At 37.7% G+C, this 23,737-nt stretch overlaps 3 protein-coding genes across 3 annotated transcripts; 2 read left to right on the top strand and 1 right to left on the bottom strand.

Moving 5' to 3' along the window:
- The first annotated feature begins 564 nt into the window (after positions 1-564).
- LOC143875959 (1-aminocyclopropane-1-carboxylate synthase 3-like) lies at positions 565-2,843 on the top strand. Its single transcript, XM_077377539.1, has 4 exons — positions 565-717; positions 917-1,048; positions 1,290-1,450; positions 1,788-2,843. Exons 1-4 carry the CDS (start codon positions 565-567, stop codon positions 2,740-2,742), a joined length of 1,401 nt encoding a protein of 466 aa, XP_077233654.1. The 3' UTR covers positions 2,743-2,843.
- A 4,895-nt stretch (positions 2,844-7,738) lies between these two features.
- Positions 7,739-8,994, bottom strand: LOC143875958 (uncharacterized). Its single transcript, XM_077377538.1, has 3 exons — positions 8,664-8,994; positions 8,385-8,609; positions 7,739-8,268 (listed from the first exon to the last, which is right to left on the bottom strand). Exons 1-3 carry the CDS (start codon positions 8,992-8,994, stop codon positions 7,739-7,741), a joined length of 1,086 nt encoding a protein of 361 aa, XP_077233653.1.
- Positions 8,995-20,149: 11,155 nt separating this feature from the next.
- On the top strand, positions 20,150-23,511 carry LOC143875765 (Pentatricopeptide repeat (PPR) superfamily protein). Its single transcript, XM_077377369.1, has one exon. The coding sequence runs from the start codon at positions 20,600-20,602 to the stop codon at positions 22,751-22,753; it is 2,154 nt and encodes a 717-aa protein (XP_077233484.1). The 5' UTR covers positions 20,150-20,599; the 3' UTR covers positions 22,754-23,511.
- The last annotated feature ends 226 nt before the right edge of the window (positions 23,512-23,737 follow it).

Below are 23,737 nucleotides of genomic sequence, written 5' to 3'. Positions count from 1 at the left end.
ATACAAAGAAAAGGTTAAAAAATGCAGCCATTATGGAAAAAAGAGCAAAATCAGGTAAAAATTCTGGCTAAGGGTGGAAATATCAAATTCCTATGTCAGCTGATAAATGGGTATAATACTCATTTTAATACAGCTAGAAATTGGATAAACGAGAAATACTGGTTGGCGAGAAATTGGAGAAGCGACATGGTTGTGATGATGGGCCCGTTTAGCTGCATGGCATTGGAGTCATTCCATCATCTCTTAGATTTTCTGTCGGCAAAGAAAAACCATTCCAAGTTTCCAACAGACAAAATTACAATCTCATTTATTTCACTAAAATAATTTCTCTTATTAATTCTTAGGATTTTTTTTGTTTTCTTACTAAGATTTGGTATCCTTTCTTCTTGGTCAAAAGACTCAAAACCTTGGTGCCATTAATTTTGACCCCAAAACCCCTATATAAGAAGAACCATTTCTTGCAAGATCTGTAAGCATCCTTCCATCTCCCCAAAGCCTCCTCACCTACCTCTCTCTCTCTCTCTCTCTCTCTCTCTCTCTCTCTCTCTCTCTCATTTGGAGACCATGAAGCAGAGCCAGCTCTCTACGAAAGCCACGTGTAACTCACATGGGCAAGACTCTTCATACTTTCTTGGATGGGAGGAATATGAGAAAAACCCATATGATGAGATCAGGAACCCTGAAGGAATTATCCAGATGGGTCTTGCAGAGAATCAGGTCAGTATAATGTCCCTCAAAACAAAATCTCATATTCTCATCATCCCTCTCCATATATTAAACTCCTTAGAGGGGTGGGAACATCAAAACAAAGGGCATGCTATAATCTGTTTCATACTAAGATTTTGTATCCTTAGATATTATACTCCCACACCCAAAGAAATCTCACTTTCATTTTTTTGTCTTGATTTTCTAACAGCTCTCTTTCGACATCATAGAAGAGTGGCTGAAAGAAAACCCAGATGTGGCACTGTTCAAACGTGACAACGTATCAGTGTTCAGAGAGCTTGCCTTATTCCAAGATTATCATGGAATGCCAGCTTTCAAGGAAGTAAGTATTTTGAGTATAACCACCCCAGAAATGTCAATTGATAATCCCACGACAGGGAAATGATACTTCCACCCCCCTATGTTTGTCATCTCCTAAAATGGCTTTTCTCATAAGAAGAGAAAACAAAAGGGGATGAAAATGCTGTCGTTTTTAGGAAAAGACAACCCATGTGGGATTGTGATTTCATTTCTTCCCATGGTGTTGGCATTTCTCTAATCACAGAATCTTGTTCTTTATGCAGTCGTTGGCCGAATTCATGTCATTAATAAGAGGAAACAAAGTTAGATTTGATCCAAATAAGCTCGTTCTCACTGCCGGCGCAACTTCTGCAAATGAAACTCTAATGTTTTGCCTCGCCGACCCCCGCGAAGCTTTTCTTCTTCCAACCCCATATTATCCAGGGTATGCTTTCTTTTCTGGTATTATTTCTTTTGATCTTACATGCATGGTGAAACGACTAATTACTCCAAAAGCTTATTCTGTTAGAGTTGGTCATACACATATATACATGGCAGATGTGACCCTCTTTTGGGTTGGTTGTACACATGAATTTTTTTATATCAAGGAATTGTTGAGCTTTCAACCAGCCGAGGCAGTGCCTCTGATACTGTGAAACAACCAATTACTCCAAAAGCTTGAGCTGCTAGAGTTGGTGTTATTTAATCATTTATACTTCAACAATGCGATGTGCATGAAATTAGACTTGAACTTATATGATTTTTTCTCCAAATAATCTCAGTTTCGATAGAGATCTCAAATGGCGAACCGGGGTGGAGATCATTCCGATACATTGTTCGAGTTCCAACGGCTTCCAAATTACCGAAACCGCAGTCGAAGATGCTTACAAACGAGCTCAAAAACGTAACGTCAAAGTAAAAGGAGTGTTAATCACCAACCCTTCGAATCCGTTGGGGACAACAGTGAGCCGGAGCGAGCTTCATATGCTCCTCCGCTTCGTCGCGGCCAAAGGAATTCATCTAATAAGCGATGAGATTTACTCAGGGACGGTCTTCGATTCTCCGGCCTTCGTTAGTATTTCAGAGGCAATAACAGAAATAGAAAATTATAACAAGATTTTAGACCAAGTTCACATTGTTTATAGTCTCTCAAAGGATTTAGGCCTCCCTGGATTTCGAATAGGTGCAATTTATTCCTGCAATGAAACAGTAGTCGCCGCTGCAACAAAGATGTCAAGCTTTGGACTAGTCTCTTCACAGACTCAACATCTTCTTGCCGCGATGCTCTCCGACGAGAAATTCACCAAAAAATACATTTCGGAGAACCACAAGAGGCTTAAAGAGAGATACGACATGCTCGTCTCTGGCCTTGGAGACGCTGGAATCCAGTGCTTAGATAGCAATGCAGCTTTGTTTTGTTGGGTCGATATGAGACACCTTCTAAGCTCGAAAACAAAAGAAGGTGAGATAAAATTGTGGAAAAAAATACTATATGAAGTTGGATTAAATGTCTCTCCTGGTTCTTCTTGTCATTGCACTGAACCAGGCTGGTTTCGAGTATGCTTCGCCAACATGTCTCAAGAAACCCTAGAGCTTGCCATGTATCGACTCAAAGCCTTCGTAGATTCGAGCAAACAGAGCAAAGTTTGCTGTAAATCAGTCAGAGAGTCCATGAAATCACTATCCAAATGGGTTTTTCGATTATCGCCTTCCCACTGCGATGAATCCAACCGTTAAACAGTCTGATGTAATTTTATTCTTTTTCTCTCTCTCTCATTTTTTTCATGTTAATGTTTAATGTAGAGAGAGCACTCGGTCCATGTGGATTCGAAGTGGCAATTAGCCTTAATTTTACCTAGGATTTTTTTTTGGGTCTGTGTATCGATTTTAAATTTTCAACAAGGTTACATACTCACATGTGGGTTTTTTAATCTGAAGGAATTATTGGGTTTAGAACCGAGGAATGGCAATTGCCATGATGTTATGTTAATCATGTATTACTTGAACAATAAAAAAAAAGCCTTTTTGAGGTTCCAAAAAGATTATGTATTATTGTGGTTGATTTACTTGGCATGATATCAGTAAAATAAGTGGCGCGATATAAGCCGGTCGGCCATGAGAATATTGCCGACGTTCGCCGTCTTTTTTCCACCGACTTTTTGCGGTGTTTTTTCATAAAAGCCGACGCTTTTTAAGGCGCATGAGTTGGGTGATAGAGATGGGTGGACTCACTTCTTTCCGCCTCCTTTTCCGCGTAGAAAATCTCATTTCGATTTTATCTCATATAAACCACAAAGCGTCGAAAAAAAAAAAAAAAACACAAAGCGTCACTGCCCACTTTTCAACTATATAGAATTTCTCTCGTAATACAAAGATTACACGTTTTCGAGATTAGTGAGAATGCTCTTAAATCGGGAGTTGGTTTTTCTTTAATTTTGTGTTGCTAAGATAATTTTCACCGTCCCCCCGCGCGGGCGCTGTTAATGTGATTTGACGTAAAAAAGTGTTAAAGTTGCCAACTATTCACTTTATAAGGGGGGCAAATGCGTACTGCATAGGGGGTGAGTGAAAATATCGTCGTTATTTTTTCATCATAGTCCGATCAACCAAACATGGGATTTTTATTTTACCAGATACTTCCAGGGAGTATTTTTTTCCCACGAATCTCCCAAGAAGTTTTTTGTTCCACAAAAATCCCAAGAACCAAAAAAATTCCGGCAACCAAATGGAGCATAATATAAAGATAGTTAGTTTAATAATGGGATATGAGACCTCGAGTTTAATGATGCATGAGATCATATTGATGTCACGTGAAATCTCTCTCTCTCTATCTCTCTATATTTCTTTCTATGTTATAAGCGTTTGATATGTAAATATTTAAATGATATTTACACTTGCACTCACTTTATTGGACGATTCATTCGATTGCTTTTTTTTGGCTATATTTAGGAAATGGGATTTGCTAGGGTCCATCTCAGAAGGCATTTCGCGGATGGTCTGTTGCATCTGAAAGCAGCCACAGAGGCTTACTTTTCAGCAGATTTTGTCTTCATTCACGAGATGGCTGATGTCAGATGCAACAGACCATCCACGAAATGCCTTCTACGATGGATGCTAGTAAATCCCTCTCTTTAGGAAAAATTATAAAAATGGGGAGAGCTATATCATTAGGGAAATGATATATTCGCTCCTTTTTCATCCTCGAGCCTGCAGCTTGTAGTGTAAAAGGGTAGTCATAAAGAGGGGGCCCAAGAAGAAAAGGGGCCAATATATCACTTCCCTATTGTGGGTATTGACAACCCTAAGGGGAGAGGTATTATCATTAGGGAAATGATATATTCACTCCTTTTTCATCCTTGAGCCTGCAGCTTGTAGTGTAAAAGCGTAGTCATAAAGAGGGGACCCAAGAAGAAAAGGGGCAATATATCACTTCCCTATTTTGGGTATTGACAACCCTAAGGGGAGACGTATTATCATTAGGGAAATGATATATTCGCTCCTTTTTCATCCTTGAGCCTGCAGCTTGTAGTGTAAAAGGGTAGTCATAAAGAGGGGCCCAAGAAGAAAAGGGACCAATATATCACTTCCCTATTGTGGGTATTGACAACCCTAAAATTTAGGTATCTTGCATCATGTCACTTTGCCTGATCGATTTGATTTGTTTTTTATTTTTTTTTCACATGTAAGATATTGATGTCGGTGACATTCTTAATTTTTACTTGTCTTTGGTTTCCCCATGATATAAGGCTGATGTATTTCAGAGACCATGATATTAAATGTAATTTTCATTTTTAAAACACTACTTATAGGAAAATGGGGCAGTTCTATAGGAACTAGGAAGTAAACCAGCTGTGAAGATTCATATTAACCATTCGCATAGTTAATGGGACTAATTGCTTGTGAATTAAGATTTGGGCAAGAACTCTTACCGAAACTTGAAGTTTAGAAGTTTTCAAAGGGAAAAACAATAATTAATCACCCAATTAAGGTTTATCATTGTATTATGTATTGTATTATGGCTTGTTAAGGAGACTATATTTGTCACTAAAAATCCCTTCTAGTACTCATACTCCCACTCAAGCTATTGGATCGAACATAAATGCAAACCAATTACACTATAATACAATGAAATATGGTATGAGGCCGATACACTAATACCATGAAATATGGTATGAGACGGAAACCGATAATCATATCTTATATGTTGTAACGATAGGAAAATGATATGGGAAGTGAGCATATGGCCTGGCCGGCCGGTACTCAACTACCAAAGTGTGCCGTGTGTACAAAAAAGAACGGTTGTCGGTTTATCCTGATGTCGTGGCAGTAACTGATTTGCTCGGTTTCCTGCCGGGTCAATAAAGAATGGCTCTCCTATCATAACTCTATATTTGATGTAGGACTTTTTTCTATTTTTCTGCATTTGTTTCTTAGTTTAATTTGTATTAGGATTAAGAGTTACGGATAAGTTCGTGGTCTTATTCCTAGTTGGAGTTTGAATAGGAATTGTTGTTTGAGTAAGACCGAAGAGAGTTTGGTGTCTATACTCTATAGATAAGGATGTATGGTGCATATTGGGATTATCTTTCATTGAATAAAATTCCAAGTTTTTATCTTCCGTTGTGGATTCTCTGAGCTTTTTTCTCCTTTCCTCGTAGGTTCAAGGTAGTTTCTACCAGGGGCTAGATGGTGATCTGCCCTTCACAAGCTTCCTCCTCATCAATATTGTATTATAGATTGTTTAGGAGACTATATTAGCGACTGAAATACACTTCTTGGTTGTATTTACATACATGTACTCTTATACAAGTATGGTTTTAACCAAGCGTCGAGAAACAATTTTGGAGGTGTTGGAGGTGGGGAGACAAACTTTGATTACGTGGGAAGGTTTCCATGTGAGCTTCACATGACCGAGCCATAGGCTCGCACATGCAAGAGAACATAGAATCACCTGCACCACCTTCAAAATCGTGTGAGCGTGTAGGCCATAGTAGTGCTCCTTTGAAGGAGCAACCTGGTATGCCTCCCTTTGTCTTTGCTCAGTGTGATAGGGACAAAGGTGGGCCATTTGAGTATGGCATCTTGCCTACACCAAAACCCCACCCACTTTCCATACCAAGAAATTTTTCCTCGACAGTGTGGGCCCCTTCCTTTCTACTTGAGTTGATTTTTGTTGGAATTTTCAATTCTGATGATTACAAAGGAGTGACTTTTTTTTTACCAGTCTCCTCTCTCTCATCTTAATTTTGAATTATTTTTTATTATCTCTTTTTGTCTCTCATCAATTTTCCATCCTGTTATTACAATGGAGTGACTTTTTTCCAGTTTCCACCCCCCTTCCTCTCTTTATTTTGGTAGGTAAGCTTGAACTTCCGACCTCCCTATTGACAAAATTTGGAATGAAGAAACTGATTTCGAATGATCAAGTAATAAGAAATAATAAAGAAAGAAGAGAAAGTAGGCAAGGCAAGCAAAATGCTTTCTCTTAAAGACTGTAATCTCCCCAATTATGGAGGTGGCTACCAGGAAATAAGTCCCGAGGATACAATGCCTACATTAAGAATAAGGGCCGCACCCCAAATTCAAAGCAACCAATATGCCCTTAATAAAAAAACGAAAAGTGCAGAAAGAGTGTGATGCAATCCAAAAATTAGCAGGAAATATTGAGGATGGCTATTTTGGGAAGTTTCACAAGTGAAAAATACGGAAAGTTTCCATGAATAAGGACCTAATCTTAGCAGAAACTTACAAGTTTACATGACTGAGATAGTGGAAACTTTCCAGATCATGCAAACTTGAAGATTTGGAAAAATGCAATTTCCTATTCTCTTAATATTTTGATTCCTAAAGTAGGGATATCATTTTCTTATTTAGTTTGTTTCCTAGATTTGATAGGCTACAATTGCTTTTCTTATTTGTAGCTAGTTTTTAGCCCAGGGAAACTTTAGTATTTTAGGTAGATATACAAATATAATGTTAGCTACTTTTTAGATCTTGGAAATCTTTTCGAAATGTAATAAAAGAGATGGACCGATTGGAGTTGGGGGAGTTTTTGAGATTGAATAAAATTTTATCTTCACGACATATGTGAGATTTCGTACGAGTTCTTCTTGTTACTTGTTCTTTCTTGGCTTTTGTTTGATCTTGGTATTTTGGGCTGCGCCAGATTGGTATCAGAGCTACTTCGCTCCTGCGGATGGCGGCAGATTCATAAGGTGATTGTTTAAAACCTTTATGTAAAACTCTGTTACCAATATGACAAGCAGTTAGTATTGCTTCTCCCCATAAATTAGTTGGTAACTTAGAACTTATTAACATGGAACTAACTATCTCAAGTAAAGTTCTATTTTTTCTACTCTGCCACTCCATTTTGATGGGGAGTATAAGGGGCTGTAACTTGATGTACAATCCCATGAGTTTCACAAAAAAATTTAAATTCATTTGATAAATATTCTCCTCTCCTATCACTTATTAATATTTTAATTTTTCTTCCTAGTTGGTTTTCTACTTCCGTTTTATATATTTTAATTTTTTCAAAGGCCTCGTCCCTATTTCTAATGAGATAAACATAAGTGTATCTACTAAAATCATCTATAAAAGTAAGGAATTACCTTTTGCCTCATCTTGTCTCTATGGTTTTGTTATCACATATATCTGTGTGAATTAATTCTAACAACTTAGTATTCTTTTTAACTCTTTTTACGGACTTTTTACTTAGTTTTGCTTGCACACATTATTCACACTTATATATTGGCACAACATTATTTATTTTAGGAATTAACTCTAATTTGACCATTTCATTTAAGGAGTTATAATTTAAATGTCCAAGCCTACAATGCCAAACATTACTCAAGTCACACAAATAAAAAGAATCATTAACAAATTTATCCATAGTGCTTAACAGATACATCTTGTCCTTCGCATATCCCTTTCCGACAAATAATCCATTTTTAGTAATGATCATTTTATCGGCCTCAAATACAATACGACATCCATGATGACTAAGTAAGAATACATAAATAAGACTCTTTCGAAAGTTTGGAACATGAAGAACATTGTTAAGAGAAAGAGTATTTTCAGAAGTAAGCGCAAGTTCCACCGTCCCTATACCGATTACATTGCTTGAAGAAGAATTTCCCATGCAGAGTTTCATATCATCTTCAACCGTCTTGTAGGTTTTGAACACACTCCCTTTAGGAGTCACATGGCAAGTACAACCAGAGTCGACCCACCATCCATCATCTACATCAACAGTGAAGGCTTCTGAAATCACCGCGGACACATGATTGTCCTCAACAATGTGGTTACATTGTCCTTCCCTTTACGGTGTCGGCATACTCTTGCATAGTGTCCCGATTTTCCACATACAAAGCAAGGACCTTTCACATTCTTTTGCACTTTAGGATGAAAGAACTTCTTCTTGTTCTTCTTCTTCTTATAAAAATCACCCTTCGAATTATTCTCCATATTCTTCTTAGTAGGAAATGATGTATCTACTAAGTTTGCTTTATCTACTTTATTCTGTTTTTCCTCTAACATATCCCTTTCTCTTGCTTGTTCTTCAATTTGTAGATGTTGGAGAAGTTGTTCCAATGTCTGCAATTCTGATTTATGTTTCATTAACTTTCAGTAATCTTTCCAAGAAGGGGGAAGTTTACCGATTATTGTAGAAACTTGAAAAGTTTCAGATATTGGCTCTCCAATTGCTTCAAAATCTTGAGCAATTCGAAGTAATTCTTGAACTTGCTCAAGAATTGGTTTTCCATCTACCATTTTGAAGTCTATGAACTTATTGATGAGAAATGATCTATTCCCTGCATCTTTACTATCATACGTAGCCTGAAGTGCATTCCATAATTCTAATGCAGTTTTATACTTCTTGAATAGATCAAATAACCCATCACTCATTGCATTTAAAATCGTACCTCGACAAAAGTAGTCATCTTCTAACCACTTGTGTTGTTCTGTTGTGTATCCTCCACTCGTCATTTCATTATTTGTTCCTTCGCAATTCGTTCAATCACCGGTATTCATTCCTCCACTATTATTTGTTCCTCCACCAGTATTTGTTCCTCCATTATTTGTTGCTTTGGGATATGGAGTTTGGAGAACATACGCCACTTGATGTAATGAAAGATGAAACTGCATCTTCAAATGCCACGGTTTAAAACTAGGTTCATCAAATCGTTGGAGTTTTTCAACATCATAACTTTTGCCCACAGATAATGCCATTTGGGAATATTAAAGTCTTTAAATTGTTGACAAAATTTGGAATGAAGAAACTAATTTCAAAGGATCAAGTAATAAGAAATAATAAAGAAAGAAGAGAAAGTAGGCAAGGCAAGCAAAAGGCTTTCTCTTAAAGACTTTAATTTCCCCACTTATGCAGGTGGCTACCAGGAAATAAGTCCCGAGGATATAATGCCTACACTAAGAATAAGGGATGCACCCCAAATTCAAAGCAACCAGTATGCCCTTTATAAAAAACAAAAATTGCAGAAAGAGTGTCACTATAAAGAAACAGTAAAATAGAAGAGGGGATTGTTCTTGCAGGGAAAAACCAGAAGTGGTCTTTACCCACTGGTCTTTGACGTCTTTTATAATATTCTAAAAGACATGAGACACCCCAAGAGTTTCTTAAGGCACCCCTTCGCAACAGTAGAAGTGATCGTTGGACAAAGACCGTATGTCTTCCCAACGGTAGTATTGACTGTTGGAAAAAAACCGTTATCCCAAAAATTTAAACTTGTGTTTTAGACCGTCGGGAGGGTTCTTACCCTTTAGTCTTATTTATTTATTTATTTCTTTTTTATATATTCTATATTATATTATATATTATATTACCCTAGGCTAGCCTTATAGGCCATGACTTGGGGTGCCTCACTCACATGAGGACTTGTGTAGAGAACAAGATGAGGGAAGATTTTTTTTTTATATAGCCTATAACATCACCTCGAATTTTTGGGGCAAAACAAGTAGAGAATTCCATGGTTTGCTTTTAGCTTTTTATAACTTTTGTCTTCACACGGTTTTGTTTTATTCAAAAACCACTTGTTAATTTTTAAAATTTTACTTTTTATTAAAAAATACACCAACACTCCCTAGTTGAAGAATAAAGCTTTGACCATTGAGCTAGAGGCTCAATCCTTTTTCTCTTTTTTTTAGTCTCTTTCTCACTTTTTATGCGAAGTAATATTGTATTTATGAATTATGACTACCCTTTTACACTACAAGTAGGGCCCAAGAAAGAAAAAGGAGCAAATTTTAGATTAATTATAATATTGTCAACAGTAAGGAGCTGTGCTTTCCTATTTCGAAGATTTCCAGTATCAAAAGCTTGTGATCTCTTTTCAACTTTCTCTATATATGGCAATGCAATCTCGTCAAAAAGATATGTAGAAAACAGGTGAGAGACGACTCAGACACAGCTATTGCTACGCTACACGTACTCTCCTCACCTGCTACTCCACCAAGTTACATATAGGCTATAGCCATTTACAACACCATGTGGTGCAGTACATGGTTTCCTCCTGCAACATGAGTCTTGGTTGACCCTTACTTGGCTTTATGGAAGAAAACCCATAATAAGAAGGTCGAGAACATCGAGCTTGCGTTTTCTTTTCAACTTTCTCTGTATATATATGAATGGAGTTTCGTCAAAAAGATTTGTAGAAAGCAGGTGAGGGACGACTCTGAGATGGATTACGTGTGTTATTTGGACTCTCCTAAGACCATGTGATCGGTGTGGTTCAGTACAGCTTGTGGACATCTGCAATGTTTTCTTCGTGCAAGACTAGAATTATATTGGTGCACCATTGCGTCTGGAAGAAGCTTCTTTTTGCACTTTTGTGGAAATGGGCTCGGCAATATTAATTTGGTGATTTTCCTGGTAAAAAGTAGAGGTGAAAAATATGGAAGATGAAACTGTTGGGGGAAATAGGCTAAGCCGTAATTTGAAAATGATGATGCTGAGAGGAATAACATATAATAATAAAAGAAATAAAGGGCAAGGTGCGCTACTTAAGGTACTTTCAGTAGATTTATTCACAATTGGATAATATCCGAAAATAAAATGCAGGTGGCTCTTGGAATCTCTGCCCATAGAATACAATGTAGGACAATCTGTTGTGAAAAATGGGCAGTAATGATTATTATAAGTAAACAAATAATGAACCAAACTCCCAAAAATAAGTAAAAGAATAATAATATTTGTATGGATTACAAGAAACAAGCTCTTAAGTAGCGAAAATAGTCATCACTAAATATCTTGAAGTCGCCACTAAAAGGTTTTAGTGGCGACAAATTCGTCGCCATTGAGTCGCCATTATAGATGTGTCACTAAAGATAATAGTGACGACTTTAACATAGCCCCACTATATAGATAGTTTTAGTGATTCCGACGATTACCCGAGAAAATAATAAAAAGTCAAGATTTAGAATACCACTGCTGATTGAACGAAGGAGTTGAGCTTGTCTTGCTCTGAGCCATAGGGCTTGGGGTGCTTTCAGCCAGCCTATATAATAGTGATAAGAATTGTTGCCAAAAAATTGTGAAGAAGTTGTCGCTAAAAGGTCTCTAGTCGCCACTAAAAATGTGGTTGAAGAATCTGAACTCACTCTTAGTGGGCGACAATTGTCGTCACTAATTATTTATTATTAGTAATAAAAATGTGAAGAAGTTGTCAGCCAGCCTATATAATAGTGATAAGAATTGTTGCCAAAAAATTGTGAAGAAGTTGTCGCTAAAAGGTCTCTAGTCGCCACTAAAAATGTGGTTGAAGAATCTAAACTCACTCTTAGTGGGCGACAATTGTCGTCACTAATTATTTATTATTAGTAATAAAAATGGTCGCCACAAAATTGTGAAGCATTCGTCAAAAAATATCATACAGTCGCCACTGAAAGAATAACTTCAAAATCTAAAACATTTATTTAGTGACGACAAATGTCGTCACAAATTATTCGGCATTAATAACGGCTTAAAGTTTGCCACTAATATTTAAAAGTTTAGTGGCTACTAAACTTCTATTCCAACACTTTAGTGAAGACTATTTCTATGCCACTAAAGCCTTTAATAATAATAACAATAAAAAAAAATTATATTTATTAAATAATTTTTGTAAAACCTGTGAAATATTTCTTGTAGTAAAGGTCAATAGGACCACTTAAAAATGAGATAACCTTTTTAAGTATTTTCGAAGTATTTTGTGAGGAGTACCTTTGTAAGTATTTTCTTCTCTATTTTTTCACTGTTTTACCCTCTACTCTATTTTTATAGAGTTAAAGTGCTCCCACCAATTTCTACGTATCTGTTTTTCCAATGGTATCTTCCCTCTTTCATCCAATGGATGTGTCTTTTAAGACAACTCTCTCTCATATCACTTTCATCCAATGGATGTGTCTCCTCATTAGTTCTCTGATCTCTCTCTCTCTCTCCTAATCACAAAAAATCACCTATCGGTAACTATTACTTACCTTTTGCAATTTGTGGCGTCTCTTATGCATCTCTCCTTTTGAATATTTTTATCTTTAGTATAGAAAGTCAAATTACTTTCCAATTATATACCCAAATGTCTTTCATGAAAAAACAATCAAAACTATTAGTCTTAAAAAAAAAAAAAAATTTGAAAATACCTAACATAAAAAGTTAATCCTTTGCTGCTTGGGAGAAATATGTTAGCCGTCATCCTCTTTTATAATAGTTAAGTCTAAAGTTTGATATGTTGCACCTTCGTTGGAGCTCAGCATTGTAGCCACACTCATTAACAAAAAAATGCCCATCCTTTTGGTAGCTTGTAAAACAAAAACATTGGCTAGTTTCAGTAATAAAAAATTGGCACCAACCGAAATTATTTGTCAATTGACTAATCAGTATGTTTCAGATGGAAAAATATGTACAATGACTCATATAAAAAGGTTTGAGAACAACTACAGTTGGGGCTCTATTAATTAATATTGTTGTTGGCCACATTTTATATAATGTATTGCAGAAAACATATTGATATGTAACTATATGGCACTTCCTTCGTCTAACTCCTTGTCCTGTCCCTACCCACTTTTGTGGTGCACCAAGTTTTATTTTTGTTTGTATGACAAGAAGAAAACATAGTGATCTCCTACTGCAACTGTAAAGTGAGAGTCTCCCCACTAGCATCTGTCAGTGGTGCCGCTACCACTGCCACACCAGAGTCCATGGCTACTGTGAACACCCACAACCAATTCCACCGAAGAGACTGAAGAATGTTTCATTTATACTTATATACAGTATGTACTTTCATATAGTATGTACATTGAATAACATTAATGTTCACCTGCATCTACTTTGGACAATGTTTCCTAAGAAGGTACTCAATTGTATCATATATGTTTGGATTTTTGTATTAAGTATTAGAAATAATAGAGTATAAATTATCAACATAAAAATAATGCCAATTCATGGATTAATCAATAAGACACAAGACATTATAAATTTATGTAGCGTCAATTACTAAAGCCCTAACTATAAAAGTTTTCTCAAACTATTGAGGTTAAAAGCATGATGATCTAAGCTTAATTTTTTTATGGAACTCTTTTTTTGCATGAAAATATTTTCAATAGAGAGGGTTTGGATCACCCTATGGAACTGATTTTTTGGGGCACAACTTATATACATTGCAGCAAAACAAATGAACGGTTTGGATCATTTTATGAAGTGGACCGTACAACTCCTTTTGAAAAATTCTAAGGTATACGGTCACACACCATATAAAATTTCCACATAATAAAGTTTTTATATGTTGTCGCGTAGCTGTACGTAATCAAGGAACCACCCTTGATATTCGATCCAATAAGAGTCTCTCTTTGAATCAAACATCAAAGGTGGTGTCACGCCTCGACCCCATTGTGTAAATATTGTCCAGTTATGGGTTTTCCCACCCTCCCTTGTTTTGTTTTCCAGCAGCTCTAATCGTGCCCGACCCACTCCACGGGCCTACCACTTAGAGATATTGAAAATGCGTCTACACAGGAAGATGGAGAGTTCACATATATAGCCAAGGAACTTTCTCTCCCTTTCCAATGTGGGATCTTACAATCCACCCCCTTAGGGCCCAGCGTCCTCTCTAGCACACCATACTATGGGCGGTACGGCTCTTATACTATTTTGTCACACCCCGGCCCCACTATATAAATATTGTCCGTTCTGGGATTTTCTGCCCTCCACGGTTTTATTTTTCAGCAGCACTAACTGTTCCTAACCCACTCTGAGGGGCCTGCCCCTTGGAGATGCTGAAAACACGTCTACACAGGGAGAAGGGGAGTTCACATATATAGCCCAAGAACTTTCTCTCCCTTTCTAATGTGGGATCTTACAGGTCATAGGTGGCACCTATACGTACGTTGTAATCCATTACGTGCAGCGCGCAACGCGTGTAGACCATATAATTTAATTACATACAGTTGAAGTTAGGTAAATTGCGTAAGAATGAAGATAAGAGCATAAATATATGGACTGGTTTTTAACACTTACAAAGCCCCACATCATCAAATGATCCTAGTACCTTGACAGAGTGGTTTTTACAGTGTCTTGCCGTTTGTAGTAGTGTTGCATGGTATTGATACTCCACTTTTGGTTGGACAAATATGTCCAAGTGTGCTTGAAATTGGTAAACATGAGTTTGACACACCATATGCAAGTGTTGTCCATCTAATATATGCTTTTCTACGCATGTTTTTGTTGCAAGGCGCAAGCCCGCGAAGGCGCATGAGACTCCCTTTGATCGTTTTTCCATTCATATATATATATATATGAATGGAGTTTCGTCAAAAAGATTTATAGAAAGCAGGTGAGGGACGACTCTGAGATGCATTACGTGTGTTATTTGTACTCTCCTAAGACCATGTGATCGGTGTGGTGCAGTATAGCTTGTGGACATCTGCATGTTTTCTTCGTGCAAGACTAGAATTATATTGGTGCACCATTGCGTCTGGAAGAAGCTTTTTTTTTGCACTTTTGTGGAAATGGGCTCGGCAATGATAATTTGGTGATTTTCCCGGTAAAAAGTAGAGGTGAAAAATATGGAAGATGAAACTGTTGGGGGAAATAGGCTAAGCCCTAATTTGAAAATGATGATGCTGAGAGGAATAACATATAATAATAAAAGAAATAAAGGGCAAGGTGCGCGTCTTAAGGTACTTTCAGTAGATTTATTCACAATTGGATAATATCCGAAAATAAAATGCAGGTGGCTCTTGGAATCTCTGCTCATAGAATACAATGTAGGACAATCTCTTGTGAAAAATGGGCAGTAATAATTATTATAAGTAAACAAATAATGAACCAAACTCCCAAAAATAAGTAAAAGAATAATGATATTTGTATGGATTACAAGAAACAAGCTCTTAAGTAGCGAAAATAGTCATCACTAAATATCTTGAAGTCGCCACTAAAAGGTTTTAGGGGCGACAAATTCGTCGCCATTGAGTCACCATTATAGATGTGTCACTAAAGATAATAGTGACGACTTTAACATAGCCCCACTAAATAGATAGTTTTAGTGATTCCGACGATTACCCGAGCAAATAATAAAAAGTCAAGATTTAGAAATATTTCTTGTAGTAAAGGTCAATAGGACCACTTAAAAATGAGATAACCCTTTTAAGTATTTTCGAAGTATTTTGTGAGGAGCACCTTTGTAAGTATTTTCTTCTCTATTTTTTCAATGTTTTATCCTCTACTCTATTTTTATACAGTTAAAGTGCTCCCACCAATTTCTACTTATCTGCTTTTCCAATGGTATCTTCCCTCTTTCATCCAATGGATGTGTCTTTTAAGACAACTCTCTCTCATATCACTTTCATCCAATGGATGTGTCTCCTCATTAGTTCTCTCTCTCTCTCTCTCTCTCTCTCTCTCTCTCTCTCTCTCTCTCCTAATCACAAAAAATCACCTATCGGTAACTATTACTTACCTTTTGCAATCTGTGGATTCTCTTATGCATCTCTCCTTTTGAATATTTTTATCTTTAGTATAGAAAGTCAAATTACTTTCCAATTATATACCCAAATGTCTTTCATGAAAAAACAACCAAAACTATTAGTTTTTTATAAAAAAAAAATTTGAAAATACCTAACATAAAAAGTTAATCCTTTGCTGCTTGGGAGAAATATGTTAGCCGTCATCCTCTTTTATAATAGTTAAGTCTATAGTTTGATATGTTGCACCTTCGTTGGAGCTCAGCATTGTAGCCACACTCATTAACAAAAAATGCCCATCCTTTTGTTAGCTTGTAAAACAAAAACATTGGCTAGTTTCAGTAATAAAAAATTGGCACCAACCGAAATTATTTGTCAATTGACCAATCAGTATGTTTCAGATGGAAAAATATGTACAATGACTCATATAAAAAAGTTGAGAACAACTACAATTGGGGCTCTATTAATTAATATTGTTGGTGGCCACATTTTATATAATGTATTGCAAAAAACATAGTGATATGTAACTATATGGCACTTCCTTCGTCTAACTCTTTGTCCTTTCTCTACCCACTTTTGTCGTGCACCAAGTTTTATTTTTGTTTGTATGACAAGAAGAAAACATAGTGATCTCCTACTGCAACTGTAAAGTGAGAGTCTTCCCACTAGCATCCGTCAGTGGTGCCGCTACCACTGCCACACTAGAGTCCATGGCTACTGTGAACACCCATAACCAATTCCACCGAAGAGACTGAAGAATGTTTCATTTATACTTATATACAGTATGTACCTTCGTATAGTATGTACATTGAAGAACATTAATGTTCACTAACATCTACTTTGGACAATGTTTCCTAAGAAGGTACTCAATTATATCATATATGTTTGGATTTTTGTATTAAGTATTAGAAATAATAGAGTATAAATTATCAACATAAAAATAATGCCAATTCATGGATTAATCAATAAGACACAAGACATTATAAATTTATGTAGCGTCAATTACTAAAGCCCTAACTATATAAGTTTTCTCAAACTATTGAGGTTAAGCATGATGAGCTAAGCTTAATTTTTTTTATGGAACTCTTTTTTTTGCATGAAAATATTTTCAATAAAGAGGGTTTGGATCACCCTATGGAACTGATTTTTTGGGGCACAACCTATATACATTGCAGCAAAACAAATGAGCGGTTTGGATCATTTTATGAAGTGGACCGTACAATTCCTTTTGAAAAATTCTAGGCTATACGGTCACACACCATATAAAATTTCCACATAATAAAGTTTTTATATGTTGCCGCGTAGCTGTACGTAATCAATGAACCACCCTTGATATTCGATCCAATAAGAGTCTCTCTTTGAATCAAACATCAAAGGTGGTGTCACGCCTCGACCCCATTGTGTAAATATTGTCTAGTTATGGGTTTTCCCGCCCTCCCTTGTTTTGTTTTCCAGCAGCTCTAACCGTGCCCGATCCACTCCACGGGCCTACCACTTGGAGATGTTGAAAATGCGTCTACACAAGAAGACGGGGAGTTCACATATATATAGCCAAGGAACTTTCTCTCCCTTTCCGATGTGGGATCTTACAATCCACCCCCTTAGGGCCCAGCGTCCTCTCTAGCACACCGTACTGTGGGCGGTACGGCTCTGATACTATTTTGTCACGCCCCGGCCCCACTATATAAATATTGTCCGGTTCTTGGATTTTCCGCCCTCCACGGTTATATTTTTCAGCAGCACTAACTATTCCTGACCCACTCTGAGGGGCCTGCCCCTTGAAGATGTTGAAAACACGTCTACACAGGGAGAAGGGAAGTTCACATATATAGCCCAAGAACTTTCTCTCCCTTTCTAATGTGGGATCTTACAGGTCATAGGTGGCACCTATACGTGCATTTTAATCCATTCCGTGCAGCGCACAATGCGTGTAGACCATATAATTTCATTACATACAGTTGAAGTTAGGTAAATTGGCGTAAGAATGAAGATAAGAGCATAAATATATTGACTGGTTTTTAACACTTACAAAGCCCCACATCATCAAATGATCCTAGTACCTTGACAGAGTGGTTTTTACAGTGTCTTGCCTTTTGTAGTAGTGTTGCATAGTATTGATACTCCACTTTTTGTTGGACAAATATGTCCACTGCTTGAAATTTGTAAACATGAGTTTGACACACCATATGCAAGTGTTGTCCATCTAATATATGCTTTTCTACGCATGTTTTTGTTGCAAGGCGCAAGCCCGCGAAGGCGCATGAACGAGGGAGGAGATGATTTTGATCGTTTTTCAATGATTTTGAATAAGATTAGACAAATCAAAAAAAATTTATTTATTAATAAGAGATTAAAATTTCGTTGCAATTATGATCGGAGCGGGAAGGACACTCGCTAGAACGAGGGAGGAGATGAGGGGAATGCTAAATTGAAGGGCGCTTTTGAAAAAAAAAAAAAAAAAAACTGCCTCGAGGGCGCTCCAATGGACCCATATCACCTAACTCATTTATCATTCTTTTAAATTTGCATTTTCCAGTGTCGTTATACATGTAGTTGGGTGACAGGATCACCCGGAGAAGACGTACGTTATCAATAAAATAGTGCTACAATTTTTATTATAAATAAAAAATTGGTCATGAGAGGGGTCGGATGTTACACAATGTGATCGGTGTATACTCCTTGCCACGCTGCCATGTCTGATTATTGTTATGATAGAGGTTAGGCAATGGTAATGGGTTAAGGTTTGGCAACTACACATTCCTCCTCATTGATGTCCGGCCCATTGTTTAAGGAGCACTTTTCAAACATTCATTCCCTTTTTATAACGTGCACTACTTCTCTTGCTTCCAAAGTGGCAATAAAATCCCAGGTATCTCGCTCTAAGGGATCAATTGAATAGTGCACCAACTGCAGATGAGATTGGATTTCTGGTTGTAGTGGGACGACTAAAGCCTCTCTCTCTCTCTCTCTCTCTCTCTCTCTCTCTCTCTCTCTCTCTCATTTAGCCTCCTAAATCAATGATGCAATCTTCATTTTGCTAACCTTTTACTTGTTTGGCTGTAGATTGCTTTGTGGGTATTATAACAACCCATAACAACTAGTTAGTGTAAAATATAGGAGTGTCATTATCAAAGAAAGGATTTGAGATTTCATTATTCTTTAAGGTAGTAAGATATCTACCTACCACCTTTGTTTGAAAGTCATCGTTGACTCCTAGACACATGACGAGGTAGTGACTAGGTTCGATTATCTTCAAAGTTTCTTTTGGGTACTTTCAGTTGCATCATTTTCAAAGAAAAGAACTTGGAAAGTGAGCGAAAATCAAAGAAATTTTATAGGGTTGTTGGGTAAAAGTATCTTTTAAAATAATATTCAACCATTAAGTAGTTTTATTGTTAGAAGAGGTGATCCTACTTGACCTTGATTTGTAAAATAAGTAGTTTCTAATTGAGTTTTAGGATGTATTAATGGTAGAGAAATGATAGACGCAAGGGCGCCCTCGTATAAAGAGCCGGAAAAGGGCCCTTGGTTGGTTCCACATCATTAACTACAACGGAATTTACTTTTTCAACTTATTTTAAACTGTTACACTTAATGACGTGGAACCAATCAATGGCCCTTTTCCTGCTCTTTATGCAAGGGCGCCCTTGCATCTATCATTCCTCATTAATGGTAACATTAGGTGATTTGGAAAGTGTATTTTCCTAGAAAGTTCCTTGTAAAACACACCATATGAAGTTGTTTCATTCTGTGAGTCATCTAAGCTGCTTCAGTAGGGCGTGCCCATGGTAGTATAGTCAGACCCACTAGTGGGTCGACTCACCTTCAAGTGATCTGAACTGTCAATTTGATAGGCCTTGCTGTGAATCTCCTATAGCCCCAGAATCACACTAATTCTGCAAATCACACCAATCATGCAATCCTAACTTTCCTGAACATGTAATTTGTTGAATGTGAACTGTTGCCCCAATGTTATTTCCACCACTCACCCCTCTCTCTATACAATTTATATAGAATTTCTTCAAGCCTAAGACTTAATTATAATCTAACTAAGGACACTCATAAACTAAACTCTCATCTTTTTCTGGTGGCCGGTCCAACTAGATACTATGCTCCATAACAATCTTAGTTAACACACCCTTCTTGAATTTGACCACATACCCATTTGATCAACAACAAGTTGCCCCCCTCCTTGCTCCAAAAATTCTATCATATTCTTCTTACATGTAGCCCACGGGCCTTTGCGTATAAAAAGCTTTAAAAGAGGGCTTTTTGATCCCCCAGGCTAAGCCCACAATTTAGACAGTCTTGAAAGTGGGTCCAAGGGCAATTCGAGACCCATCAAGTAAAAGATGTTTGAACCATGGGCCCTATTATGAACTTCCTGGACCCATCCTGGCCCTTCCATTGTCATTTACAATTACATCCCATTCTCCAACCTTGAAAACAAATAGATCTACGATCAAGATTCAACGAGCGTGGAAATAGACCATTATTTGGACGGTTATCACGAGGAACAAATGGATGGTCTAGATCATCGGGCCCATCAGTAACGTATTGTCTAATTAAAGGAGTTGGGCCCACCCCTCCTAGTTTAAATAACTTAGAGGAGGCTCAGTACATTACCGTTAGTAATAGATAAATGAGCCAAATCTTCTCAAACCTACAACGTTTTCGTCTCCTCCTAAAATCTTGCATCTCAGAGAGAGATCTCTCAAAGGGCAAAGCCCTTCAAACCCTCTACGTTAAATCTTTCATCCCTCCCTCCACCTATATCTCCAACCATTTCATAATCCTATACTCAAAATGTGGCCTTCTTTCAGAAGCCCACAAGATGTTCGACGAAATTACCCAACCAAATGTCTTCTCTTACAACACCATCCTGTCAGCCTATGCAAAAGAATCCCAAACCCACATTGCCCGTCAAATATTCGACCAAATTCCCCAACCAGATCTCGTCTCTTACAACACACTAATCTCTGCTTATTCTTCCTGTGGGAACATTGAATCAGCCCTCAATATGTTCTCCAAAATGCGAGAATTGAATGCCGACATGGACGGGTTCACTCTATCCGCTATGATCGCCGCTTGTTCCAATGTAACTGATCACATTAAGCAGATACATTCACTCATAGTTTATTCTGGGTTTGATTCTTATGTTTCTGTGAACAATGCTTTGATTACTAATTACAGCAATAACGGGTTTTTATCCGATGCGGAGCGTGTTTTCAATGTGATGGGTGAGATCAAAGATGAGGTTTCTTGGAATTCTATGATTGTGGCTTATGGGCAACACAAGGAAGGATATAAGGCTTTGAAATTGTTTCAAGAAATGGTTCATGAAGGATGGAATGTGGACATGTTTACTTGGGCGAGCGTTTTGACTGCATTTACAAGCTTGGAAGATCTAAGAGGTGGACTCCAATTTCATGCTCAGTTAATTAAACATGGGCTCGAACGGAATTCCCACGTCGGAAGTGGTTTGATCGATTTGTATTCAAAGTGCGGTGGCGTTTTGGATGCTGAGAAAGTGTTTCAAGAAGTACTCGAACCGGATTTGGTTCTTTGGAACACCATGATTTCGGGTTACTCCCAAAATGTCAAATTCTCCGAGGAGTCTCTAGAGTGTTTTCGAAAGATGCAATGGATCGGTCTTTACCCTGATGATTGCAGCTTTGTCTGTGTGATCAGTGCATGCTCAAACCTTTCATCTCCATCGCAGGGGAAACAAATGCACTCTTTGGCGATTAAATCTGAATTCCCAAAAAATCGAATCTCGGTTAACAATGCATTGGTTGCAATGTACTCCAAGTGTGGGAATCTTGATGATGGAAGCAAATTGTTTGAGAGGATGGCAGAGCGCAATTCTGTCTCATTCAACTCAATGATCGCGGGTTATGCCCAGCACGGGCTAGGGATCAAGGCATTGGTCTTGTTCCACCAAATGCTTGAGTCGGAGAATGCACCCACAAGCATCACTTTCATATCTGTTCTTTCCGCGTGTGTGCACACTGGAAAGGTTGAGGAAGGTTGGAATTATTTCAAACTAATGGATGAAAAATTCGGGATCAAACCAGTTGCAGAGCATTATTCTTGTATGATCGATCTACTTGGCCGAGCGGGTAAATTAGACGAAGCCCAAAGGTTGGTTGAGACAATGCCATTTGATCCAGGCTCGATCGGTTGGGCAGCGTTGTTGGGTGCATGTAGGACTCATGGGAATGTAGAGCTTGGAGTTAAGGTAGCAGATCAACTTCTTAAGCTGGAGCCTTCCAATGCTGCTGCTTACGTTATGCTTGCAAACATGTATGCAAGTGCAGGGAGATGGGATGAGGTGGCAATGGTTAGAAAATTGATGAGAGATAGAGGAGTGAGGAAGAAACCAGGATGTAGTTGGATTGAGGTGAAAAAGGAGATCCATATCTTTTTTGCCGGGGATAGTTCACACCCTAGGACAAAGGAGATATATGAGTTTTTAGAGGAGATGTCAAGGAAGATGAAGGTGGCTGGATATCTACCAGATGTGAGATGGGCTTTGGTTAGGGATGATGCAAAGGAAGGAGAGAAGGAGATGAGATTGGGACATCATAGTGAGAAGCTTGCAATTGGGTTTGGTTTGATTAGCACCCCAGATGGGTTGCCTCTACTTGTGGTGAAGAACCTTAGGATCTGTGGGGATTGCCATAATGCTATTAAGTTCATTTCTGCCATTGTGGGGAGAGAGATTACTGTCAGGGATGCACATAGGTTTCATTGTTTTAAGGAAGGGAGGTGTTCTTGTGGGGATTATTGGTGAGGATGAAATGTATGCATGATTTATCAGTAAGCAATGCTTACAATTAGTTCTGGGGGATAAAACTAACGGTAACTTAGCTTCTGGTCTTTTGAACAAAGGAATGAAGCATGAACCAGTGTACATCTTGAGGAATTCGAACTTGAGGTCATAAAGATCAGTTGCGGCTCCATGAGTGAAATGTCAAACATGGCAGCATTCAAAGGAGCAAAATGAGAGCAAGTACCATTCAACCCATTATTGGATTCCTTTGTTTTACAGAGATTTGGGGTGTGGAGAGCAAATACAATTCAGCCCATTATTGAATTCACCTGTTTTACAGGGATTGGATGCATGGAAAGAACTCCAAGAAGGCGATTGGAGCAATAATATTGGGGACTCTTATCAGTTTCCATTGGAGTTTCGGGTTCATCAGATTGAGTTTTCACCTTATAATCGGGTCGAATTCAGGTTGAATCTAATACATTTCTGGGCGGAAACTGATACAGGGCTGGACCCAAGTTGCATTAGGAAATTGGAATTCAACCTCAGCTCTAGACTCTTACAGATATCTACTCATTTGTGAAATCAGAATCTCCTAAGAATGTCTTGAACCAAATGCATTTTCTTTGTGCTTGGCCTTGATAGTTTTTATAAGACTGGTCCAAATTGGATCGTAAAGTGGAATTTCCAAACATCAGTCTGCATAAATGTAGAACATGGGGATTGGGTGTTCAAAATGGGGGCTGCATAAAATAATTTAGCATGCTTTTACAAAAGATATATGAGAACATAGTTGTAATTGTCAATGTTAGACCTATTTATACTCACAAAGGAAAATACACAAGAACATCAGAGAAAAAGATTTTACATGAAACATCCGAACCATAAAGATGTTCCCCCTTCATTCATGGGGCATTTGGATACAGGGGGGAAAAAAGATTGTGGAAATATATTTTTTTATGGGAAAAAAAAATCTATGGAACTAGAATTCCCTGGGTCTAGTCG

The sequence above is a fragment of the Tasmannia lanceolata genome, unplaced genomic scaffold (genome assembly GCF_043159265.1).
Source record: "Tasmannia lanceolata isolate RefF3 unplaced genomic scaffold, GAP_Taslan_0.1 ptg000004l, whole genome shotgun sequence".
NCBI lineage: Eukaryota > Viridiplantae > Streptophyta > Magnoliopsida > Canellales > Winteraceae > Tasmannia > Tasmannia lanceolata.
The sequence above is the reverse complement of the archived record's forward strand: the minus strand, read 5'-3'. Positions and strand labels throughout refer to the sequence as shown.